This window comes from Epinephelus fuscoguttatus, linkage group LG7, assembly GCF_011397635.1.
Source record: "Epinephelus fuscoguttatus linkage group LG7, E.fuscoguttatus.final_Chr_v1".
NCBI classification, from domain to species: Eukaryota; Metazoa; Chordata; class Actinopteri; order Perciformes; family Serranidae; genus Epinephelus; species Epinephelus fuscoguttatus.
This window is the reverse complement of record NC_064758.1, coordinates 47,080,681-47,102,735: the sequence shown is the minus strand read 5'-3', so window position 1 is coordinate 47,102,735 and position 22,055 is coordinate 47,080,681. Positions and strand designations below refer to the sequence as shown.

The window sequence follows — 22,055 nt, the reverse complement described above, 5'->3', positions numbered from 1 at the left end:
GTTCTTTTTTGTGATATTCCTGGGTACTTTGTCCACAACTGGACAAACATATCGAACAGACATGCAAGCATCGCACGTCTCATCCTAATCCTCCGCTGTCTTTCTGGGATCTGCCTCCTCAGCTGGGCAGCCTCCTCCTCAGCCTGCAGGTACAGCAGTCCTGCTGCAATAACTGCGCCAAGACGCCTTCTCCGATCCGTTATTGATTTTTGATTTCCATCTCGCCAATGCTCACGATAACAATAACCACCAACTCTCCACAAACTTTCCCCCCGCACTTGACTTTTGATTATAATTAGAAGCCAGCTGCGAGAATAATGTTTTAAAAGACATTTTATGAAAATATTTTGGCTATTTATATGTTTTTGTGTGTGTATATTGTTTTATTATAAATGCATGTATACAACACAGTAGGCTACAACAGCCAAGGCAAGCGGAGGTGGTGACATCATGAAGTTCGCTACTGTTCCAAAAGCAGAAATGACTGTACTCCCGTCCTCCCGTTCTTGGGAAGTCCGGACTCTCGCGTGGACTTGCCAGGTCCGAACTTGCCAAGTCCACAAGTCCGAACTGCCGAACTTGAGTATTGAGAAACGGCTTGTGTGTGTATATGAACGCTAGGTGTTTATTTTGAAAGGGTGTACCGGATGTGCTGTGACGTATCATATGTGACTTGACGGTGCTGGTTGGAAAAGGCGTAGCTAGCAAACATCAGAAAACGGACACCACAGCCTGAAAACACCGACTCATCACAGACCATCTTCGGGTCAAACGGAGCCTGTCGGTGTCGTCCGGTCTGCGGTAACCGTCTGTGGTTGTCACGGTAACTGACAGCGGCCAGAAAATCAACAACTGTCGGGGCGTTAGCCAGCTAGCTAGCTAGCATAGCCACCTAGCCGTAGCAGCAGCCGCAGCTAGCATTAGCATTAGCATTAGCATCGTCATACGGTGAAGATGATAGCGCTCATTAACAAACTGCTGGACTGGTTCAAGGCGCTGTTCTGGAAGGAGGAGATGGAGCTGACCCTGGTGGGGCTGCAGTACTCCGGGAAGACCACCTTCGTTAACGTCATAGCGGTGAGTCTCATCCGCCAGCTGTCCGTTAGCATCTGGCTGCTTCCATTGTTACCCTGCGGTGGAGGAGGTGGTGGTGGTGGAGGTGAGGTCAGCGAGCCGTCGGTGTCCCATAGTCTGTCCATGAGAGGACACACTGTGAGACATCAGCCCTCTGATGTCCTGATGAGACATCAGTCTGAATACAGCTGCTGTCACATCTGCACTAGATGATGCTCCTCCACCTCCACCTCCACCCAGCAGGACGGGCTTCTGTCAGAGTGGAGGCCTTTCAGGGACCTGGACCCCCCAGCAAGGCCGGAGATGGGGGTTTCAGGTGTGGTGTTAGAGTGACCTCCTCTGTCTCAGGTGTCACTTTAGACTCACCTGTCCTCCACCTCTGCTCCAACTGTAATGTTCAGGTGACCCACTGACACAGATGTCTTTACTCTTCAGTGTGTTTATGAACTGAGACGGTTTTAACTTCAATAAAACACACACACACACACCTCAGATATAAACTGTAGACTGAACCTGAGTGTGTCTTCAACAACCACTGAGTGTGATGATGTCATTAGATCAGGTCATTATATCAAACTTATATCTGCAGTGTTAAATGAATCTGGACGTGGTCACATGGTCGGTGTTTACAGGTGTGAGATGCAGCGTCGCAGTGAACTCCGTGTTTATTCTGGGACAGATTGATAATGACACATAACCATCTGGACACGTCCACAGGAAGTGACATGTCCACCACGTGACGTCATGTGACCCGGAAAGACTTCGTTTTTAAGTATCAACCTGAGCGAGTCCGTCCCCACAGACCTCCATGTCCTCTGAGTCCGTCCCCACAGACCTCCATGTCCTCTGAGTCCATCCCCACAGACCTCCCTGTCCTCTGAGTCCATCCCCACAGACCTCCCTGTCCACTGAGTCCATCCCCACAGACCTCCATGTCCTCTGAGTCCATCCCCACAGACCTCCCTGTCCTCTGAGTCCATCCCCACAGACCTCCCTGTCCTCTGAGTCCATCCCCACAGACCTCCATGTCCTCTGAGTCCATCCCCACAGACCTCCCTGTCCTCTGAGTCCATCCCCACAGACCTCCATGTCCTCTGAGTCCATCCCCACAGACCTCCCTGTCCTCTGAGTCCATCCCCACAGACCTCCATGTCCTCTGAGTCCATCCCCACAGACCTCCATGTTCTCTGAATCCATCCCCACAGACCTCCCTGTCCTCTGAGTCCATCCCCACAGACCTCCATGTCCACTGAGTCCATCCCCACAGACCTCCCTGTCCTCTGAGTCCATCCCCACAGACCTCCATGTCCACTGAATCCATCCCCACAGACCTCCCTGTCCTCTGAGTCCATCCCCACAGACCTCCATGTCCACTGAATCCATCCCCACAGACCTCCCTGTCCTCTGAGTCCATCCCCACAGACCTCCATGTCCACTGAGTCCATCCCCACAGACCTCCATGTCCACTGAGTCCATCCCCACAGACCTCCATGTTCTCTGAATCCATCCCCACAGACGTCCATGTCCTCTGAGTCCATCCCCACAGACGTCCATGTCCTCTGAATCCATCCCCACAGACCTCCATGTTCTCTGAGTCCATCCCCACAGACCTCCCTGTCCACCGAGTCCATCCCCACAGACCTCCCTGTCCTCTGAATCCGTCCCCACAGACCTCCCTGTCCACTGAGTCCATCCCCACAGACCTCCACGTCCTCTGAGTCCGTCCGCACAGACCTCCCTGTCCTCTGAGTCCATCCCCACAGACGTCCATGTCCTCTGAATCTGTCGCCACAGACCTCCACGTCCTCTGAATCCATCCCCACAGACCTCCACGTCCTCTGAATCCGTCCCCACAGACATCCATGTCCTCTGAATCTGTCCCCACAGTCCTCCATGTCCTCTGAATCCGTCCCCACAGACCTCCCTGTCTTCTGAATCCGTCCCCACAGACCTCCCTGTCCTCTGAATCCGTCCCCACAGACGTCCATGTCCTCTGAGTCCATCCCCACAGACGTCCATGTCCTCTGAATCTGTCGCCACAGTCCTCCATGTCCTCTGAATCCGTTCCCACAGACCTCCACGTCCTCTGAATCCATCCCCACAGACCTCCACGTCCTCTGAATCCGTCCCCACAGACCTCCACGTCCTCTGAGTCCGTCCCCACAGACATCCATGTCCTCTGAATCTGTCCCCACAGTCCTCCATGTCCTCTGAATCCGTCCCCACAGACCTCCCTGTCTTCTGAATCCGTCCCCACAGACCTCCACGTCCTCTGAGTCCGTCCCCACAGACGTCCATGTCCTCTGAATCTGTCCCCACAGTCCTCCATGTCCTCTGAATCTGTCCCCACAGACCCCCCTGTCCTCTGAATCCATCCCCACAGACGTCCATGTCCTCAGAGTCCATCCCCACACACATCCATGTCCTCTGAGTCCATCCCCACAGACCTCCATGTCCTCTGAATCCATCCCCACAGACGTCCATGTCCACATGTTTACAGCTCACATTTTTCACATTTTATGACATCATTAAGGGGGCGTGGCATCTTCAACTGTCAGGTTATCCGCTGACGGGCCCCACCCCTCCCTCCTCCACAGCTCCACCCTCTCACCCAAATGTGGTCACTGTTTGGTCCAAGAAAACAAGATGGCAGCTTTCAGGCTTTGATTGATCATTTGGAACGTGTTTTTAGAGCTGAGCGATTTAATCATTTAATTCACGTTCAGATCAGGGCCATGCTAAACAGGAAGTAGCTGCTTAGTCAGTAGAAGTCTGCTCTGTGGGCAGAGCCATGCTCAAGCAGCGCTGATCATACCCGTTATCTGTCACCACAGTGAACTAGGCTCTGCCCCCAATGCTGTGTCCAGGTCTCTTTATACATCCATGGTCCAGGTCCTTTGGTATCTCTACACTGACAGTACACGTCCTCTGTCTGAGGACACGCAGACAGGTCCAGGTCCTGATCATGTCTGAGGACACACAGACCAGTCCAGGTCCTGATCATGTCTGAGGACACACAGACCGGTCCAGGACCTGATTAGTGACGATGTGTCTCTGTGTCTTTCAGTCTGGACAGTTCAGTGAAGACATGATTCCAACAGTCGGATTCAACATGAGGAAAATCACCAAGGGCAACGTCACCATCAAGGTGTGTACTTCTGAATGCACGCACGCACACGCACACACACACACACACACACTGATCAGTATTGATCACATGTTACATATCAGTCAGGGATGTAAAGTGGAGCTGCAGGATGTCATGAGAACATGTGATTACTTCAGATAAATAAATATAAAATAGTGTGAAAGTGTGAAAGTGTTTGTGTCGACACAGAACTCAGACAGTGAACACATACAGTCTGTAAAACTCAGAGTGTTCCCAGTATACCCAGTGTATCCAGTGTGCCAAGTATACCTGGTGTACCCAATATACCCAGTGTACCAAGTGTACCCATTGTAGCCGGTGTACCCAGTGTACCCAATATACCCAGTATTCCCCTTGTTCCCAGTATACCCAGTTTACTCATTGTACTCAATTTACCCCGTGTACCACTGTCAGGTTTTAACTGAATATTAGCTGTCTCCTTTTTATTAATTTGGATTGTGTCCTCTCTTACTGTGTCTTCTCTCTGTCCTCTCTGACTATGTCCTCTCTGACGGTGTCCTCTATGTGTCCTCTCTGACTGTGTCCTCTCTGTGTCCTCTCTGACGGTGTCCTCTATGTGTCCTCTCTGACTGTGTCCTCTCTCTGTCCTCGCTGACTGTGTCCTCTCTGACTGTGTCCTCTCTCTGTCCTGTCTGACTGTGTCCTCTCTTACTGTGTCCTCTCTCTGTCCCCTCTGACTATGTCCTCTCTGACGGTGTCCTCTATGTGTCCTCTCTGACTGTGTCCTCTCTGTGTTCTCTCTGACGGTGTCCTCTATGTGTCCTCTCTGACTGTGTCCTCTCTGACTGTGTCCTCTCTTTGTCCTGTCTGACTGTGTCCTCTCTGACTGTGTCCTCTTTGTGTCCTCTCTAACTGTGTCCTCTCTGTGTCCTCTCTGACTGTGTCCTCTCTCTCTCCTGTCTGACTGTGTCCTCTCTGACTGTGTCCTCTCTGACTGTGTCCTTTTTGTGTCCTGTCTGACTGTGTCCTCTTTGTGTCCTGTCTGACTGTGTCCTCTCTCTGTCCTCTCTGACTGTGTCCTGTCTGACTGTGTCCTCTCTCTGCCCTCTCCGACTGTGTCCTTTCTGACTGTGTCCTGTCTCTGTCCTGTCTGATTTTGTCCTCTCTCTGTCCTCTCTGACTGTGTTCTCTCTCTGTCCTGTCTGACTGTGTCCTCTCTGACTGTGTCCTCTCTGACTGTGTCCTGTCTGACTGTGTCCTCTCTGACTGTGTCCTTTCTGACTGTGTCCTCTCTCTGTCCTCTCTGACTGTGTCCTCTCTGACTGTGTCCTTTCTGACTGTGTCCTCTCTCTGTCCTGTCTGTCTGTGTCCTTTCTGACTGTGTCCTCTCTCTGTCCTGTCTGACTTTGTCCTCTCTGACTGTGTCCTTTCTGACTGTGTCCTCTCTCTGTCCTGTCTGACTGTGTCCTCTCTGACTGTGTCCTCTCTGACTGTGTCCTCTCTCTGTCCTGTCTGACTGTGTCCTCTCTGACTGTGTCCTTTCTGACTGTGTCCTCTCTCTGTCCTGTCTGACTGTGTCCTCTCTCTGTCCTGTCTGACTGTGTCCTCTCTGACTGTGTCCTGTCTGATTTTGTCCTCTCTCTGTCCTCTCTGACTGTGTCCTCACTCTGTCCTGTCTGACTGTGTCCTCTCTCTGTCCTCTCTGACTGTGTCCTCACTCTGTCCTGTCTGACTTTGTCCTTTCTGACTGTGTCCTCTCTGTGTCCTCTCTGACTGTGTCCTCTATGTGTCCTCTCTGACTGTGTCCTCTCTCTGTCCTCTCTGACTGTGTCCTCTCTGACTGTGTCCTTTCTGACTGTGTCCTCTTTGTGTCCTGTCTGACTGTGTCCTCTCTCTGTCCTCTCTGACTGTGTCCTTTCTGATTGTGTCCTCTCTGACTGTGTCCTCTTTGTGTCCTGTCTGACTGTGCTCTCTCTCTGTCCTGTCTGACTGTGTCCTCTCTGACTGTGTCCTTTCTGACTGTGTCCTCTCTCTGTCCTGTCTGATTTTGTCCTCTCTCTGTCCTCTCCGACTGTGTCCTTTCTGACTGTGTCCTGTCTCTGTCCTGTCTGATTTTGTCCTCTCTCTGTCCTCTCTGACTTTGTCCTCTCTCTGTCCTGTCTGACTGTGTCCTCTCTGACTGTGTCCTTTCTGACTGTGTCCTCTCTCTGTCCTGTCTGACTTTGTCCTCTCTGACTGTGTCCTCTCTCTGTCCTGTCTGACTTTGTCCTCTCTGACTGTGTCCTTTCTGACTGTGTCCTCTCTCTGTCCTGTCTGATTTTGTCCTCTCTCTGTCCTGTCTGACTGTGTCTTTTCTGACTGTGTCCTCTCTCTGTCCTGTCTGACTTTGTCCTCTCTGACTGTGTCCTTTCTGACTGTGTCCTCTCTCTGTCCTGTCTGATTTTGTCCTCTCTCTGTCCTCTCTGACTGTGTCCTCTCTGACTGTGTCCTTTCTGACTGTGTCCTCTCTCTGTCCTGTCTGACTGTGTCCTCTCTCTGTCCTGTCTGATTTTGTCCTCTCTCTGTCCTCTCTGACTGTGTCCTCTCTGACTGTGTCCTCTCTGACTGTGTCCTTTCTGACTGTGTCCTCTCTCTGTCCTGTCTGACTGTGTCCTCTCTCTTTCCTCTCTATCCTCTCTAACTGTGTCCTGTCTGACTGTGTCCTCTCTCTGTCCTCTCTGACTGTGTCCTCTCTCTGTCCTCTTTCTGTCCTCTCTGACTTTGTCCTCTCTGACTGTGTTCTGTCTGACTGTGTCCTTTCTATGTTTCTGTAGTTATGGGACATCGGAGGACAGCCTAGGTTCAGGAGCATGTGGGAGCGTTACTGTCGAGGAGTCAGCGCTATCGTGTAAGTCCTTCCTAAACTCTGGTTACTGTCCCTGTTTCAACGGGCCGCTGGGACGTCTCTGCTTCGTCCAAACCTGACAGGAGGACCAGAGACTTTAATGAGAGTGGACAGACAGAGGAGTTTGATCACCAGCTCCTTCTGCTGTCCAACAAACAGACGAGTGATCCAACAGCAGAGACCTGTTCATTATCAGTCAGGAAGCTGTGGGGACAGGAAGCTGCGGAATAGGAAGCTGTGGGGACAGGAAGCTGCAGAATAGGAAGCTGTGGGGACAGGAAGCTATGGGGACAGGAAGCTGCAGAATAGGAAGCTGCAGAAACAGGAAGCTGTGGGGACAGGAAGCTATGGGGACAGGAAGCTGCAGAATAGGAAGCTGCAGAAACAGGAAGCTGTGGGGACAGGAAGCTATGGGGACAGGAAGCTGCAGAATAGGAAGCTGCAGAAACAGGAAGCTGTGGGGACAGGAAGTTGCAGGAACAGGAAGCTGCAGGAACAGGAAGCTGTGGGAACAGGAAGCTGCAGGGACAGGAAGCTGTGGGGACAGGAAGCTATGGGGACAGGAAGCTGCGGAATAGGAAGCTGCAGAAACAGGAAGCTGTGGGGACAGGAAGTTGCAGGAACAGGAAGCTGTGGGGACAGGAAGCTGCAGGAACAGGAAGCTGTGGGGACAGGAAGCTGCAAGGAGAGGACGCTGCAGGGACAGGAAGCTGCGGGGAGAGGAAGCTGCGGGGACAGGAAGCTGCGGGGACAGGAAGCTGCGGGGAGAGGAAGCTGCAGGAACAGGGAGCTGCGGGGACAGGAAGCTGTGGGGACAGGAAGCTGCGGGGACAGGAAGCTGTGGGGACAGGAAGCTGTGGGGACAGGAAGCTGCAGAGAGAGGAAGCTGTGGGGACAGGAAGCTGCGGAATAGGAAGCTGTGGGGACAGGAAGCTGCAGAATAGGAAGCTGTGGGGACAGGAAGCTGCAGAATAGGAAGCTGCGGGGACAGGAAGCTGTGGGGACAGGAAGCTGCAGAGAGAGGAAGCTGTGGGGACAGGAAGCTGCGGAATAGGAAGCTGTGGGGACAGGAAGTTGCAGAATAGGAAGCTTTGGGGACAGGAAGCTATGGGGACAGGAATCTGCGGAATAGGAAGCTGCAGAAACAGGAAGCTGCGGGGAGAGGAAGCTGCGGGGACAGGAAGCTGCAGAGAGAGGAAGCTGCGGGGACAGGAAGCTGCAGGGAGAGGAAGCTGCGGGGACAGGAAGCTGCAGGGACAGGAAGCTGCAGAGAGAGGAAGCTGCGGGGACAGGAAGCTGCGGGGAGAGGAAGCTGCAGGGAAAGGAACCCAGACATATATACATAGACGCCGCATTGACTGCCGCTGCCTATCAAAGACAACGTACTCGCCGGCCGCCATCTTAGATGGGTCTTGCTTCGCCTCCACAGTGCATTCACTTCTACTGAGGAAGGAGCTGTATGCACAAGTAAAATAGAATAACTCACTGAATTTTTAACTGATTTTCACGCGGTTTGGATTGTTACAAACGGCACACATGTAGTTATGATACAGGATGCTTTCGTACATTAAAAATGCAGGATTTCATGCTTTAATACTTTCTGCAGATAGCAACAGCATGTTATTTAGGTCACAACACAGTTATTTTATTCACCTCAACCCCAGAGTGGGAGGAATATATATCATAGACTGTATAAAATATATATATATATGTATGTATATATATATATATACAGTACAGGCCAAAAGTTTGGACACACCTTCTCATTCAATGCGTTTTCTTTATTTTCATGACTATTTACATTGTAGATTCTCACTGAAGGCATCAAAACTATGAATGAACACATGTGGAGTTATGTACTTAACAAAAAAAGGTGAAATAACTGAAAACATGTTTTATATTCTAGTTTCTTCAAAATAGCCACCCTTTGCTCTGATTACTGCTTTGCACACTCTTGGCATTCTCTCCATGAGCTTCAAGAGGTAGTCACCTGAAATGGTTTTCCACTTCACAGGTGTGCCTTATCAGGGTTAATTAGTGGAATTTCTTGCTTTATCAATGGGGTTGGGACCATCAGTTGTGTTGTGCAGAAGTCAGGTTAATACACAGCCGACAGCCCTATTGGACAACTGTTAAAATTCATATTATGGCAAGAACCAATCAGCTAACTAAAGAAAAACAAGTGGCCATCATTACTTTAAGAAATGAAGGTCAGTCAGTCGAAAATTGCAAAAACTTTAAATGTGTCCCAAAGTGGAGTCGCAAAACCATCAAGCGCTACAACGAAACTGGCACACATGAGGACCGACCCAGGAAAGGAAGACCAAGAGTCACCTCTGCTTCTGAGGATAAGTTCATCCGAGTCACCAGCCTCAGAAATCGCAAGTTAACAGCAGCTCAGATCAGAGACCAGATGAATGCCACACAGAGTTCTAGCAGCAGACCCATCTCTAGAACAACTGTTAAGAGGAGACTGCGCGAATCAGGCCTTCATGGTCAAATAGCTGCTAGGAAACCACTGCTAAGGAGAGGCAACAAGCAGAAGAGATTTGTTTGGGCCAAGAAACACAAGGAATGGACATTAGATCAGTGGAAATCTGTGCTTTGGTCTGATGAGTCCAAATTTGAGATCTTTGGTTCCAACCGCCGTGTCTTTGTGAGACGCAGAAAAGGTGAACGGATGGATTCCACATGCCTGGTTCCCACTGTGAAGCATGGAGGAGGAGGTGTGATGGTGTGGGGGTGTTTTGCTGGTGACACTGTTGGGGATTTATTCAAAATTGAAGGCACACTGAACCAGCATGGCTACCACAGCATCCTGCAGCGACATGCCATCCCATCCGGTTTGCGTTTAGTTGGATGATCATTTATTTTCAACAGGACAATGACCCCAAACACACCTCCAGGCTGTGTAAGGGCTATTTGACCAAGAAGGAGAGTGATGGAGTGCTGCGGCAGATGACCTGGCCTCCACAGTCACGGACCTGAACCCAATGGAGATGGTTTGGGGTGAGCTGGACTGCAGAGTGAAGGCAAAGGGGCCAACAAGTGCTAAACACCTCTGGGAACTCCTTCAAGACTGTTGGAAAACCATTTCAGGTGACTACCTCTTGAAGCTCATGGAGAGAATGCCAGAGTGTGCAAAGCAGTAATCAGAGCAAAGGGTGGCTATTTTGAAGAAACTAGAATATAAAACATGTTTTCAGTTATTTCACCTTTTTGTTAAGTACATAACTCCACATGTGTTCATTCATAGTTTTGATGCCTTCAGTGAGAATCTACAATGTAAATAGTCATGAAAATAAAGAAAACGCATTGAATGAGAAGGTGTGTCCAAACTTTTGGCCTGTACTGTATGTATATATATATATATATATATATATATATATATATATATATATATATATATACACACACACACACACACATTATTTACAGTATATAAATACTGTGTATATATATATATATATATGTATGTACACATACACAGTATTTATATACGGTATAAACATACTGTATAAACACAATATACACAATACAAAACACAGTATAGCATATTATGTATAGCGCACCTTTGTGCACATATTCACTTTTCCACCAGCTGTGCTGCAAATATCCCCTGCTGCTCATCCTTCTGTATCTTTTTTTCAAATTATCTTGACCACAGTCCCATTTTCATAGTTATAATACCAATACCAAAATTAATTTCAGTGTTTATGTAAATATTGAAAATGTTTTTTTACTATTTTTGAGGGATCACAGCAGTCAGTGTAATAAGAATAAAAAGAACTTTATTAATCCCCAAAGGAAATTTCAAAGAAGTCTGTAAGATCATCTATTTAACAAAGAATTATTAGGTCTGATGGCTGTGGGTATAAAAGAGAGTGTGTGTGAGAAATAAACTCAATCAACAATCAAGCTTTTTCTTTATTAAAATATATTAATACATTTATTAATATGCTATATTATTAATATGCTATAGTATGTTTTGTATTGTGTATATTGTGTTTATACAGTATATACAGCATAGCCTATCCCTCCCACTCTGGGGTTGAGGTGAATAAAATAACTGTGTTGAGACCTAAATAACATGCTGTTGCTATCTGCAGAAAGTATTAAAGCATGAAATCCTGCATTTTTAATGTACGAAAGCATCCTGTATCATAACTACATGTGTGCCGTTTGTAACAAACCAAACCGCATGAAAATCAGTTAAAAATTCAGTGAGTTATTCTATTTTACTTGTGCATACAGTTCCTTCCTCAGTAGAAGTGAATGCACTGTGGAGGCGAAGCGAGACCCATCGAAGATGGCGGCCGGCAAGTACGCGCTGAGGCACTCGATGTGGCATCTATGTATATATTTGTATGGGATAGAAAGCTGTGGGGACAGGGTCAGATTGATTGTAACAGAGAGCAATTCAGATGAACAGAGGTCAGAGTGATTCTGGATTCAGTGTTTGGTCCAGTTCAGCAGCAGATTAGGAAACAGTCAAAGGATCAGAGGACAGATTCAGAGCTGAGAGGACAGTAAAGGATCAGAGGACAGAAGACAGGGACAGAACGTACAGATATTCTCACAGTGTCTTCTTGTTGTAGGTACATGGTGGATGCAGCAGACCCAGAGAAGATCGAAGCCTCCAAGAACGAACTCCACAACCTGCTGGACAAACCGCAGCTGCAGGGGATTCCTGTAAGAACACACCCAAGGCACACTGATCGTGAGCCCAACAGGCCACACCCACTTTTAAAAATTTATTTATTTTCTATTCATTCTATTTTTGTACTCACCCTTATCAGAGGCCTGTACTACCAAGCAGGATGGGGAGTTAGCCAGATAACTTCAGGGTTAACTCTGGGTTTCAGTCCTACAAAGCTGGTTTTTACTGGGATAAATCACCATGGTAGCTGATGTGAATGAAGTGGTGGAGGTTGAGGCCCAGTGTATTCAGAGGCTGTTGTGTAAGGAGAAGGTGATTAGAGCCTGTTTGGATGTCTCCTTGGAGGAGTGTCTATATGAAAGATACTGTTTGACCTCACACTCTGTCATTTATCTAACAATCTGTTCCACCCACATATATCACATATTACACATCCTGGATTTACATTATCATCACAGCACATTTTATGCATTGTCCTTTGATTCTTTTCTTTATAACATCAGAGACACTGAACACATCAGAGAGACAGCGGTTTGTCGGCCCGTAAGAAAAGTGTCTCTGGCTCTGAAAAGACTTTGGACCCTTGTTGTGGTTTTCCCTGGACATAAACCAGGGAACAAAAGCCCAAAAAATAATATGTAAAAAAAGAACTGCGTCTCTTCAGACGGGTGTTTTTGTAGACGGTTCTTTTTAGACGCGCGTAGATGCTGAAAAGTTAAAATATTTTCAACTTTTGAGCGTCAGACGCCAGTAGCACCATTCGTCATTGTCGTCATTGGCCCAGGCAGCCAATCAAATCCTCCTTACTGTTTTGTTGTGGCAGTTACGGCAGTTTGGTCAGTTACGGCAGTAAGGAGCGTCAGACAACACAATGCAATCCGAAGACGAGAAATTTATCCTGACTTTGATTTTTAAGAATTATACAAAACACGCACACCTCAGTACTTGAACGAACACAGAAGGGGACACGCATGGAGTTGTGCGAGTAGCGCAACAAATTTGTCTGGTGAGTACAGTGTAATTGACGATGGCGATATCGTTGTAGCAGCTAGTTAACTTTCAGACAGTGGGATATGTGAGAGGGCTGGTTTTTGTTCTGCATTTTTATTTATGAAAAGTGCTATATAAACAAAGTTGGATTTGATTTGATAGCTCGTGATAGTTTCATGTAAGCTAGTACTGTCTCTACTGTCTTTGAGGGAAACACAATATTCAAGGGGAGACATAGGGAGATGACAGGAGGTGTGTGTGTGTGTGTTGCGCATGCACCCCCGCTCCACAGGTGTTCCTTGCTGGGGGTTTTCTGTCTAGCGCGTATTGAATAAGTGCTTCCAGTGTTTCAAGGGTCTTTGAAGCGTCCGCGTCTCTAGCGTCTCATTTCTGTGTGATTGCCCCCTAATGCTGATCAGCTGTTCTGGAACCGAAATCTCAGAGTTTCCCAGCTCAGGCTCAGTCAACCCGGAGATTGGGATTAGGCTTAGAGTTTGTTGAGCCTGCTTCCTGAAATAGGGCCCTGCTCCAGAGCAGGTTAACTTCAGGTTAAGGGATCACAGCCTATCAACACCCCGACCTCTGACCAATCAGATCACTCAAGAAAAAAGTATCCATGGACAAAGTGTGGAGTGACAGGTAAAGGAGAGGAGCCTGTATGTTGTTACAGGTCAGTTAGAATCATTTCATATTTCCACTGGTTTTAAAATAGCTTCTAACAAACACGGAGATCGTTTACACACTAAACACATGAATTTAGGAGGATTTGAAATTAGTGAGTTTATTTCAGTGACTGCTGACAGTGGTGCTGCTTTTACTGTCTGATTCATCATTGCAGCTCAGAAGACATGAGACACCTGTGTGATGATAAAACAGATCATATTTTATTAGTAAAATAATCCTCACACTGTTAATCAGCTCCTGTTATTATAAATGTCACATGTTAGTCAGACAGACCTCATCAGTCATTAACTACTGCTCCATTCTTTACTTTAGCAGCAGAAACAGTCTGGTGTTACTCTAAAATGTTTATGTGACATATTCAGACAAGTTTCATCATCTTCATCACAATCATCATCATCATCATCATCTTCCAACTAAACAGCGAAAGAGTACTCTATTCTAACGTTACGTACAGCTCAGTGACATCTGCACGTCATTTAAGGCTCGGATGGGGAATTGTTGGATGGTGTTTTTTCAGTGTGTCTAGATCTTATGTTTTAAGATTACAATTTGTTGTTTACATCCCGCGTCACTGACATTTTGCTGTCTTGTCAACAAAACACTGTCTCTACCATTTCATCTCATTTCATATGAAGCAGCTCCTTCATTCATGGGTCTGATGATGACGCTGGCAATTAACAACCCCGCCCCTTTAACACGAACGCCCCCATGGCTGGAAAGGAAAACCCAGAGTTGACTGACCTAGTTGATAATCAGCATCGTAGTAGTGGTTATCAGACGGCCAATGAGGCGGGTTAGTCAGACCAGATAATGAGAAAAAAACCAGATGAGACTCAATCCATCTCCATGTTCCAGCTGGACGAGGACATCTAACTGGCCTACTGTCCTTGTCCCAGTATACAAGCACGGGAGGGGAATCCATTTATTGAGCCAAGTATGTGCGACTCCTCTACGATAGGTGGAGATATGCCCCCTTTCAGCTTGTTAGTATTGGACCTTTTTCCTGTTGACCTATTACGTCACAGACCAAACAATGGACAAACAAGTTAGCTACGGTTAGCTAGCAGCTAACTGCTACCATGATGGACAACTTTACAGCTCCTGGTCCTGGTCCTAGTCTCTGGTCCTGTTCCCTGGTTCTTGTCTCTGGTCTCTGATGTCTTTTCTCCTGTGTGTCTGCAGGTTCTGGTTCTGGGTAATAAGAGGGACCTACCAGGAGCTCTGGACGAGAAGGAGCTCATAGAACGGATGTGAGTTCTGACTGATCCACATAGATCTGATCACAGATTAAGGTTTGACTGTTTACCTGTTTTTTATTGGAACTGACTCTGCGTGTGTGTGTGTGTGTGTGTGTGTGTGTGTGTGTGTGCGTGTGTGCGTGTGTGTGCGTGTGTGTGTTCTCATCAGGAACCTGTCAGCCATCCAGGACAGAGAGATCTGCTGTTACTCTATCTCCTGCAAGGAGAAAGACAACATCGGTATTACACACACACACACACACACACACACAGTTTCCTGATCTATGTACGCACCGTGTGCAGAAACATATTCTCCTCATTCACTTCAATGAGATCACTGTGAAACACACAGAGCTACAGCTCAGCATCAGTGAAGGTGGGTTAGTTTGTGAGGCTGAAGAAGATCAGCAGCTGTTAGCAGTTAGCAGCTAACTTAAAAAAGCAGAACAGCAGCTGTTAGCAGCTAACTCAAAGAAGATGATCAGCAGCTGTTAGCAGTTAGCAGCCAACTCAAAGAAGAAGATCAGCAGCTGTTAGCAGTTAGCAGCCAACTCAAAGAAGAAGTATAGCAGCTGGGTCAGGGTCTGATGCTGCTTGGGGTCTGATGCTTGGTCGAGACTTGAATCAAATAAATAATAAAACTCCATCCTGTAACATCACAACGAACCTGCAGCTGTTTGTGGTTTGGGTGTGTCACTCCGGAAGTGTGCGGTTGAGTGTGACGTTTGTTTGTATGAACTGTTCAGTGTGACATCACAGGCTGAGCAGTCGGACCATTCAGATCAGGTTTGTTTGTCCAGGCGATGACAGAGTAACACAGATCATGTTATCACATGACCACAGCAGGAGTGCTGGGTGTCGGTCGGACCACCATGTTCACCTCTTTATCTGTAGACGTCACAGCTGAAAGTGATGACAGAAAAAAAAAAATTATGTTTGATGATTTTGAGTTGCTCCAGAATCAGCTGCCAGTTTTTACCCAGAAGTGATGTCACAGTGATGTTATAGTGATCTTTATGTGGTGGTCTTTGTTCTGTTGAGTTGGGTGTTTCCATGTGACCCTGAAGTTTGTGCGAGCTTCGGTGTACTGGTGACCTCATTGGTCAGTCCTACGCTCTCAGAAGGACCAGCGAATACCTGGATGAACAAACTGTTGCAGAGAGAAACTCCAGAGACGCTGTGACATCACAGCGTGAGAAGACGGCTGCGCTCTCTGACCTGAATCCTCTTCATGTTCTGTCTGTTTGTTTCATTGAGTTCGCTTCAGGTCCAGACGCCGTGTGAGGGGGCGGAGACTCTGAATGAAACACACTCATATCTTTAATTATTTAATGTTATAAGAGAGCACACACACACACACACACACACACACACCTACCTCCACGTCGTGAATGTGATGATTAAATGTTTTGTGTTCACACAGATGTCACTTCCTGTCTGCTGACATCACTTCCTGTATCTCTCTGCAGACATCACTCTTCAGTGGTTGATCCAACACTCCAGGACTAAGAGGAGTTCCTGAGAGCAGACACGCCCCCAGCAGAATAGGCCACACCCACCTGTCCTAACACACACACACACACACACACACACACACACACACACACTCTCTTTGATCACCTCCCCTTCAGAAAACTTTGCTCATAAGCCCCTCCCTCTCCCATCAACCCTATCCTGATCCCCCGTTACTGTCCATTACCTCTGACCTGACACACCGACGTCCCCTTTCTGTTTCCTGTTGAATCGAATATCAAACTGTGACGAGCCTCCTCATCTACTTCCTGTTTCCTCTTAACACACAGCACACCTGTGTGTTAGTAGACACCTGTGTGTTGGCGCACACGTAGTAAAGAGCAGATGTCCATCAGGATCTCAGCTGACCTTTAGCTTCAGGTCGTGCGTTTCACTGACTGGTGCTTCTTCTCTGTAAAGGTGTGTCACAGGTGACGTCACCATCTGGTCCACAGGTGATATTATCTGAAGTTAAAGTTTCACCCAAATCACTGAACATCAACATGTTTGAACATTTTCAGGTTCTGCAGATCCTCAGAAAAACTCTTAAAAAGAAGCTTCATGTTTTGAAAAATAAAACCTGAGCTGGTTTTAAATCAAATTGCTGCAAGATGTTCAGACGCAGGATTTTATTCATGTTTTTATTTTGGCTTTGTTTTGTGAAATCCTAAAATAATTTATAATATGTATTTTTTAAAAAAAAATAATTTATCGAGTCCATCCTCTGAAACCCGTGAAGGCAGAGTGAGATGGAAACTCGCTGACAGACGCCACGTAGTTCCCAACAGGTCGTTTTTTATGTTAACGTAAACACTTGGGTGAAAATCGTCTTTAACACAAAGAAACTAATGTTTTATTTTTTCTGCTCTTTTCTATTTTAAAATTGGTCTTAAATTTGATCCTGAGCGATGTCAGAAAGTTTTAAAAAGTTTTAATTTGTCTCGAAGTTTCAACAGTCGAAAACAGTCGACAGTAAAGTCTGTGATGTTCAAATGGATCAGAAAAAGAAATCAGATTTTATATTTTATGTTTGATACGTGAAACAGAAACGTGTCGTCGGTGCGTCTTCACAGATCCACACAACCTGAACAACTCTTAACATTGTTAGCATCGTTAGCTGGAGCCTGTTGTGTGGATCCTCAAGTTTTCCCATTATCCTCCACTCCCTCCTGCCCCCGTAACCACTGAGGCTCCTCCTCCTCCTCTTCCTTCCTCTTCCTCCTCTTCCTTCTCTTCCTCCTCCTTGTCTCTTATAAACGGCTTGTCCTCCTCTGTATTCCCTCTTTCCTTCCTTCCTTCCTTTCTTATTTTTGGATGTTACCTACTTTCTCTCTCCTCATCGCCAAGCCCCGCCTCTCGCCATCTGTCAGCCTCTCTCCAGCCGAGCGAGGGATTAAAACTTTTTATTGCACTGTTGATTTTGTTTTTGTAAAATATTAATAATGAGAATAATGTTAATAATCTTCTTTTTGAGACATAACCTGGTCGGTCCAGATTTAACAAAGTGGTACGAAGAAGAAGAAGAAAAGTTTTTTTCCGTTCAACGTTTTTATTTCTTTTTTATCTGTATTATTTTTTACTGTTTTTTTTTTTCTTTTGTTCGACTTCATAAGTCCGATGTGCCAGTGTTTTCTGTTCTGAGACATCTGCTGATTGGACCGGGGCCGTCACCTGATCAAACACAACGTTCATGTTGTGATGTCATGAATTCATCATTAAAACTCAGTCATGTTAAATGTTAGTTTTATTTCCAAGATTTTTTTGGTCACACATTTTATTTAGGCGATCCTCGCACTCATCAGATGCACATCCTCTTCATCAGATCATGTGATCAGAGTGTCAGTCACACCCCTTTGTACAAAGGTCATCATCCGCTTTATGCTTTCATCCTCATTCTGTGTTTATTTCCTGTTTGTTTCATTTACATCATGTTCGGACGTGCCCTGGTCCTGACAGCAGCCAATCAGATCGCAGAACAAACAGGAAAAGGAAGGAACATTTACATGTCTGTTTGTTGTTCTGTACTGAGATCATTTTGTTTCAGAGCGGTCAAACTGTCAGCACTGAGATTAAATCCGCCTCACACTGTCAGGTTGGACACGATCCGTGCAGCTTCACAGTGACCGCCACTTCACTTCCTGCTCCGCCCGTTTTATCAAGGAAGTAACTAAAGATTATTTTCAGTATTTTCTTGAACCTGCTGAAAGTCTGCTGATGTATTAAAAGTCTGTCACGTGTCCCTGGAATCAAGACAACAGGTGGTGTGTTACGTCCAGTTTACTGTGATGTGACAATACAAAAGACGAGGAAGTTATCCTTATATTTCCTGTTGATTATCTCAGCATCCATTTTACACGGGGTTACAAACCCCAGCTGAACTCATTCAGTCAAATCAGTGGTCAGTTTTTAAAAATCACGCCTGCTTCATGGCTCAAACATGTTTTACAGACGTGTGGACCTGCAGCGGAAAGCAGGTGTGTCGGAGTGAATCACCTGAGCTGAGCTGGTGACGTCTCAGTCACGAGCATTCTCGTGGGAAAGGATGTGAATTCAGTTTAAATTAGAACTCCTGAGAATTCAAATTCATCTCCCAACAAGGCGAGATCGAACCAGTGAAAGCAGGAGATGAAACTCAGAGTTTGATCCTGTCACAGTCGTTTATAGATGAAGTCTTTCAGGTGTAGTTTATCTGATGGAGTCCAACACCTGTCATCAGTGAGTCTTTCACACACAGGTTATCCTGATCATAATATTTAGTGACCAGCAGCTGAAGCTGTCAGACGACCGTGTTTAACCCGACAGTAGGAGGTTGATACTTGGAGCCGTCGGTCTGAAGCAGCCGGAGATTCACTGATCAAACAACAACAAGCACAACTCACCGACCGGACAACGTTTAACTCAAACACGTACAAACTGAACTGAAAATCCTCTCCGGCTGCTCCAGCATTCAGGTTCTGGTGTTTTCTGTCTGACTCCTCCTGATCCCCCGGTGACATTATTGATCTGTTGATTAGCCAGCACAGTGATTATTTCTTATCAAGGCCGTCAGACTGCAGCAGGAGCTTCAGCGTCACACGTCGTCTTTTTTTAATATTTGAATAATATCCAGCAGAGACTTAACGTGGTGTGAAACAGGATTCTGTGATGTAGAGACACAGACTCAGGTTCAGTACGCTTCAGACAAACTTGTTGAAAGAATGATGGCGTCCTGTTTGAACACGTCTTAAAGCTCCAGTGAGTCAGAATTTAATCTAATGGTTGTGTTCTGGTTCCCTCAGAATGAGACTTTTACGGGGAGCAGATCCTCGTCTACAGAGATCACCATGTTGCGCCGCCATGTTTCTACAGTAGCCCAGAACGGACCAACCAAACACTGACTGTAGATAGAGACGTTCATGTGTTCATGTCGTAGGTGGGGGGATGATGAGAGATGACACTAAATTAACATGCCACTCCTGTAAGGAAGAAACCATGAACAGTTGAGACGAGTTAAGAGCACACGCTCAGGCGCCTCTCAGACATTCCTGGTGCTTCACTCAGACGTTCACATCAAACATGACACATAGAAGTAAAACCCATGTTTTCGTAAATGGTCGGACGCCGCTCGTCCAGTTACAGCGTGGGAAGAAGATTTCAGGCACCGTTTGATCTGACGAGCAGTTTGAAGCGTATTGACGTCCTCAGGCCACCAGCTCGATCCAGTTTCCTAAATGTATTTTTTAGAAATCCTGTTAACACTAAAACCGTCTTGTGTTCATTGTTTGAGCGCAGAGGAACGTGAGGTCAGAGCCTGAGGTGGACATGTCTCCTGGTAAACTCTGATTCACCAGCCACTTTGACCAAGTTTACCAGCTGACAAGTGTCCGTTACAGCCAAGCGGCACCTTCAGACAACTGCTGTGGGTATTTATCAGGTCCGATGTGTGAACGCTGAAGTCTCCCCTGCAGCTGTGTTCTGATTGGCTCTGGTCTCTTCTGTTTGCATGCTAAGGGCAGGGATCGTATTTATGTGGGACCTGATGAAGGAACTGGTTAATCTGGTGCAACCTCGCCAATGAGACGGCCGTAACGCAACGGGTCGACCTGAATATTAACTACAGATCAGTAAAGTAAGGACACAACAGGAAGTCTACTACAAACAGTGCAATAAAACAAACTGTGTCTTCACATGCGACTTCCTGTCCGAGGACAATAGCAGAATGACCTTGTGCTAACAGAACTTATCACAGATGATTCGCTGCTTTATGGTCGTCGTGTTGGAAAGTCTGCCCAGATTTTTTAATGACGTCCTGTGATCCTGCACGAACAAACTTTGTGATCCTGTATGCTCGTTTCCTCATCAGAAACCGCAGATCTCCGCAGTCACCGCCAGAACACGACAAATCCAGACAGAACACTGAGCACCACAAAACCAAACAGATCCTCTTTTTCATCACGTCTAGAAAAAATCAGAAACAGTGAAACTGGAAACCTTTGACAGAATCTAAACTACCAACCTTTTTATTCTTAAGATAACGCTCCTTGGAATCATCATCATCGTTTTATAACAACCTGAACAGCCTACTGTAAAAAAAATAAATAAATAACGTACAACTGAAACCTTAAAAACATGTCGACACATGAGCGTCAACCTCAGAAAGCTTTCATCCGAGTCATGCCATCTTTATCAGCAGATTTTGTTCCTCAGTCAGACTTACAGATCCGATATATCCTTACCTGCAGGACGTTCTGACAATCCAAAGGTGTTCGAGTTCGAGTTAGTTTGAGGTAGGGTTAAAGTTCGGGTCAGGATTAAAGTTAGGATTAGGGTCAGTACACTTCTGGTGGAGGGAGGGTCATGGATTTTCCTCCTCTGATAAATAAAGAACAGCCCCTAAGTATCATCTAATTGTCAAAGTTTCATAGAGGTGATTTATTTATTTATTATCTATAAAACAGAGTTATAGCCACCAATGGTTTCATAAAAGGAATTAAACTTTAAATTTGAAGAGAAGTTTGAGGTATCGTGATGAGTGGTGCTCTGGTCGGGTTCGTCTGGTTCTGTTGTTGATCTGTAGTTTTGGTGCAGACGCGCTGTCGTGTCGTGGCGAGGTTTGTACGTGCAGAGTGAACACGCTGAGACGGCCGGTCAGTTTGAACCTGTTTGTACATTATTGTTTAATTCAGTTGATATAATGTGTTTTAATAGAAACATGCTTGTGTATGATACTAATTAAATACTATGGAGAAACAACATGAGGCCGTCCGTGTCTTTGTTCTGAAGTATTAAACATATTTTTGTATTATCAGTCATTGATCACATTTTGGTATCCAACACATCAAAACAAACCAACAAACAAAAGAAACAACACACTGTAAATGAAACCTTTTCTGGTCATCGGAGGCCAGGCAATCAATAAAATATTCTTGAATACCTACAACAAAACACAAACACATGGTGTTCTTGTTTTTAGTCACGTAGCCTGTCCATAATGATTAAATGTCACGCTGCTAGCTTGCTAACGTCAGCACACGTAATGTATGCTAACGTTATCTTACACAGTGTTTAATGATAGTCTGTTATCTCCCTATTACTCTAATCTTTCCTGCTTATCACTCAAACAAATGATTAATTTCTAAATTAATATCGGTACTCATTTAAGATACCTTCATCAGTTACCGGAGGCCACTGTCTAACATCATCAATCCAGCTATTCATGATGCTGTCATTGTAGAGAGTCAGTTCACAATGACAGCATAATGAATTGATGACTGACACATGTCACGGCAGCAATGGCGCCGCCGCAAGATGGCGGCATACACAAATCGCTTGCCGAATTCGTCTATAGGTAACACTCACTGTAGATCTGTTCTCTTTGTGTGACTGATGCACAGCTGTAGATTAGACAGCAGGGGGCAGCACACA

General features: G+C 46.2%; 1 protein-coding gene across 1 annotated transcript; it reads left to right on the top strand.

The window, feature by feature from the left end:
- The first annotated feature begins 638 nt into the window (after positions 1–638).
- Positions 639–20,798, top strand: LOC125892445 (ADP-ribosylation factor-like protein 8A). Its single transcript, XM_049582471.1, has 7 exons — positions 639–1,077; positions 4,142–4,222; positions 6,997–7,070; positions 11,666–11,759; positions 14,584–14,651; positions 14,809–14,879; positions 16,109–20,798. The coding sequence occupies exons 1-7, from the start codon at positions 955–957 to the stop codon at positions 16,159–16,161; spliced, it is 564 nt and encodes a 187-aa protein (XP_049438428.1). The 5' UTR covers positions 639–954; the 3' UTR covers positions 16,162–20,798.
- Positions 20,799–22,055: the final 1,257 nt, after the last annotated feature.

Excerpts from the sequence above, each read along its gene's own strand:
- LOC125892445 (XM_049582471.1), top strand. The coding sequence starts at position 955 with ATGATAGCGCTCATTAACAAACTGCTGGACTGGTTCAAGGCGCTGTTC. Across the intron at positions 14,652-14,808 it reads AAGGAGCTCATAGAACGGAT|GAACCTGTCAGCCATCCAGG; the intron begins GTGAGTTCTGAC and ends TGTTCTCATCAG. Across the intron at positions 14,880-16,108 it reads CAAGGAGAAAGACAACATCG|ACATCACTCTTCAGTGGTTG; the intron begins GTATTACACACA and ends ATCTCTCTGCAG.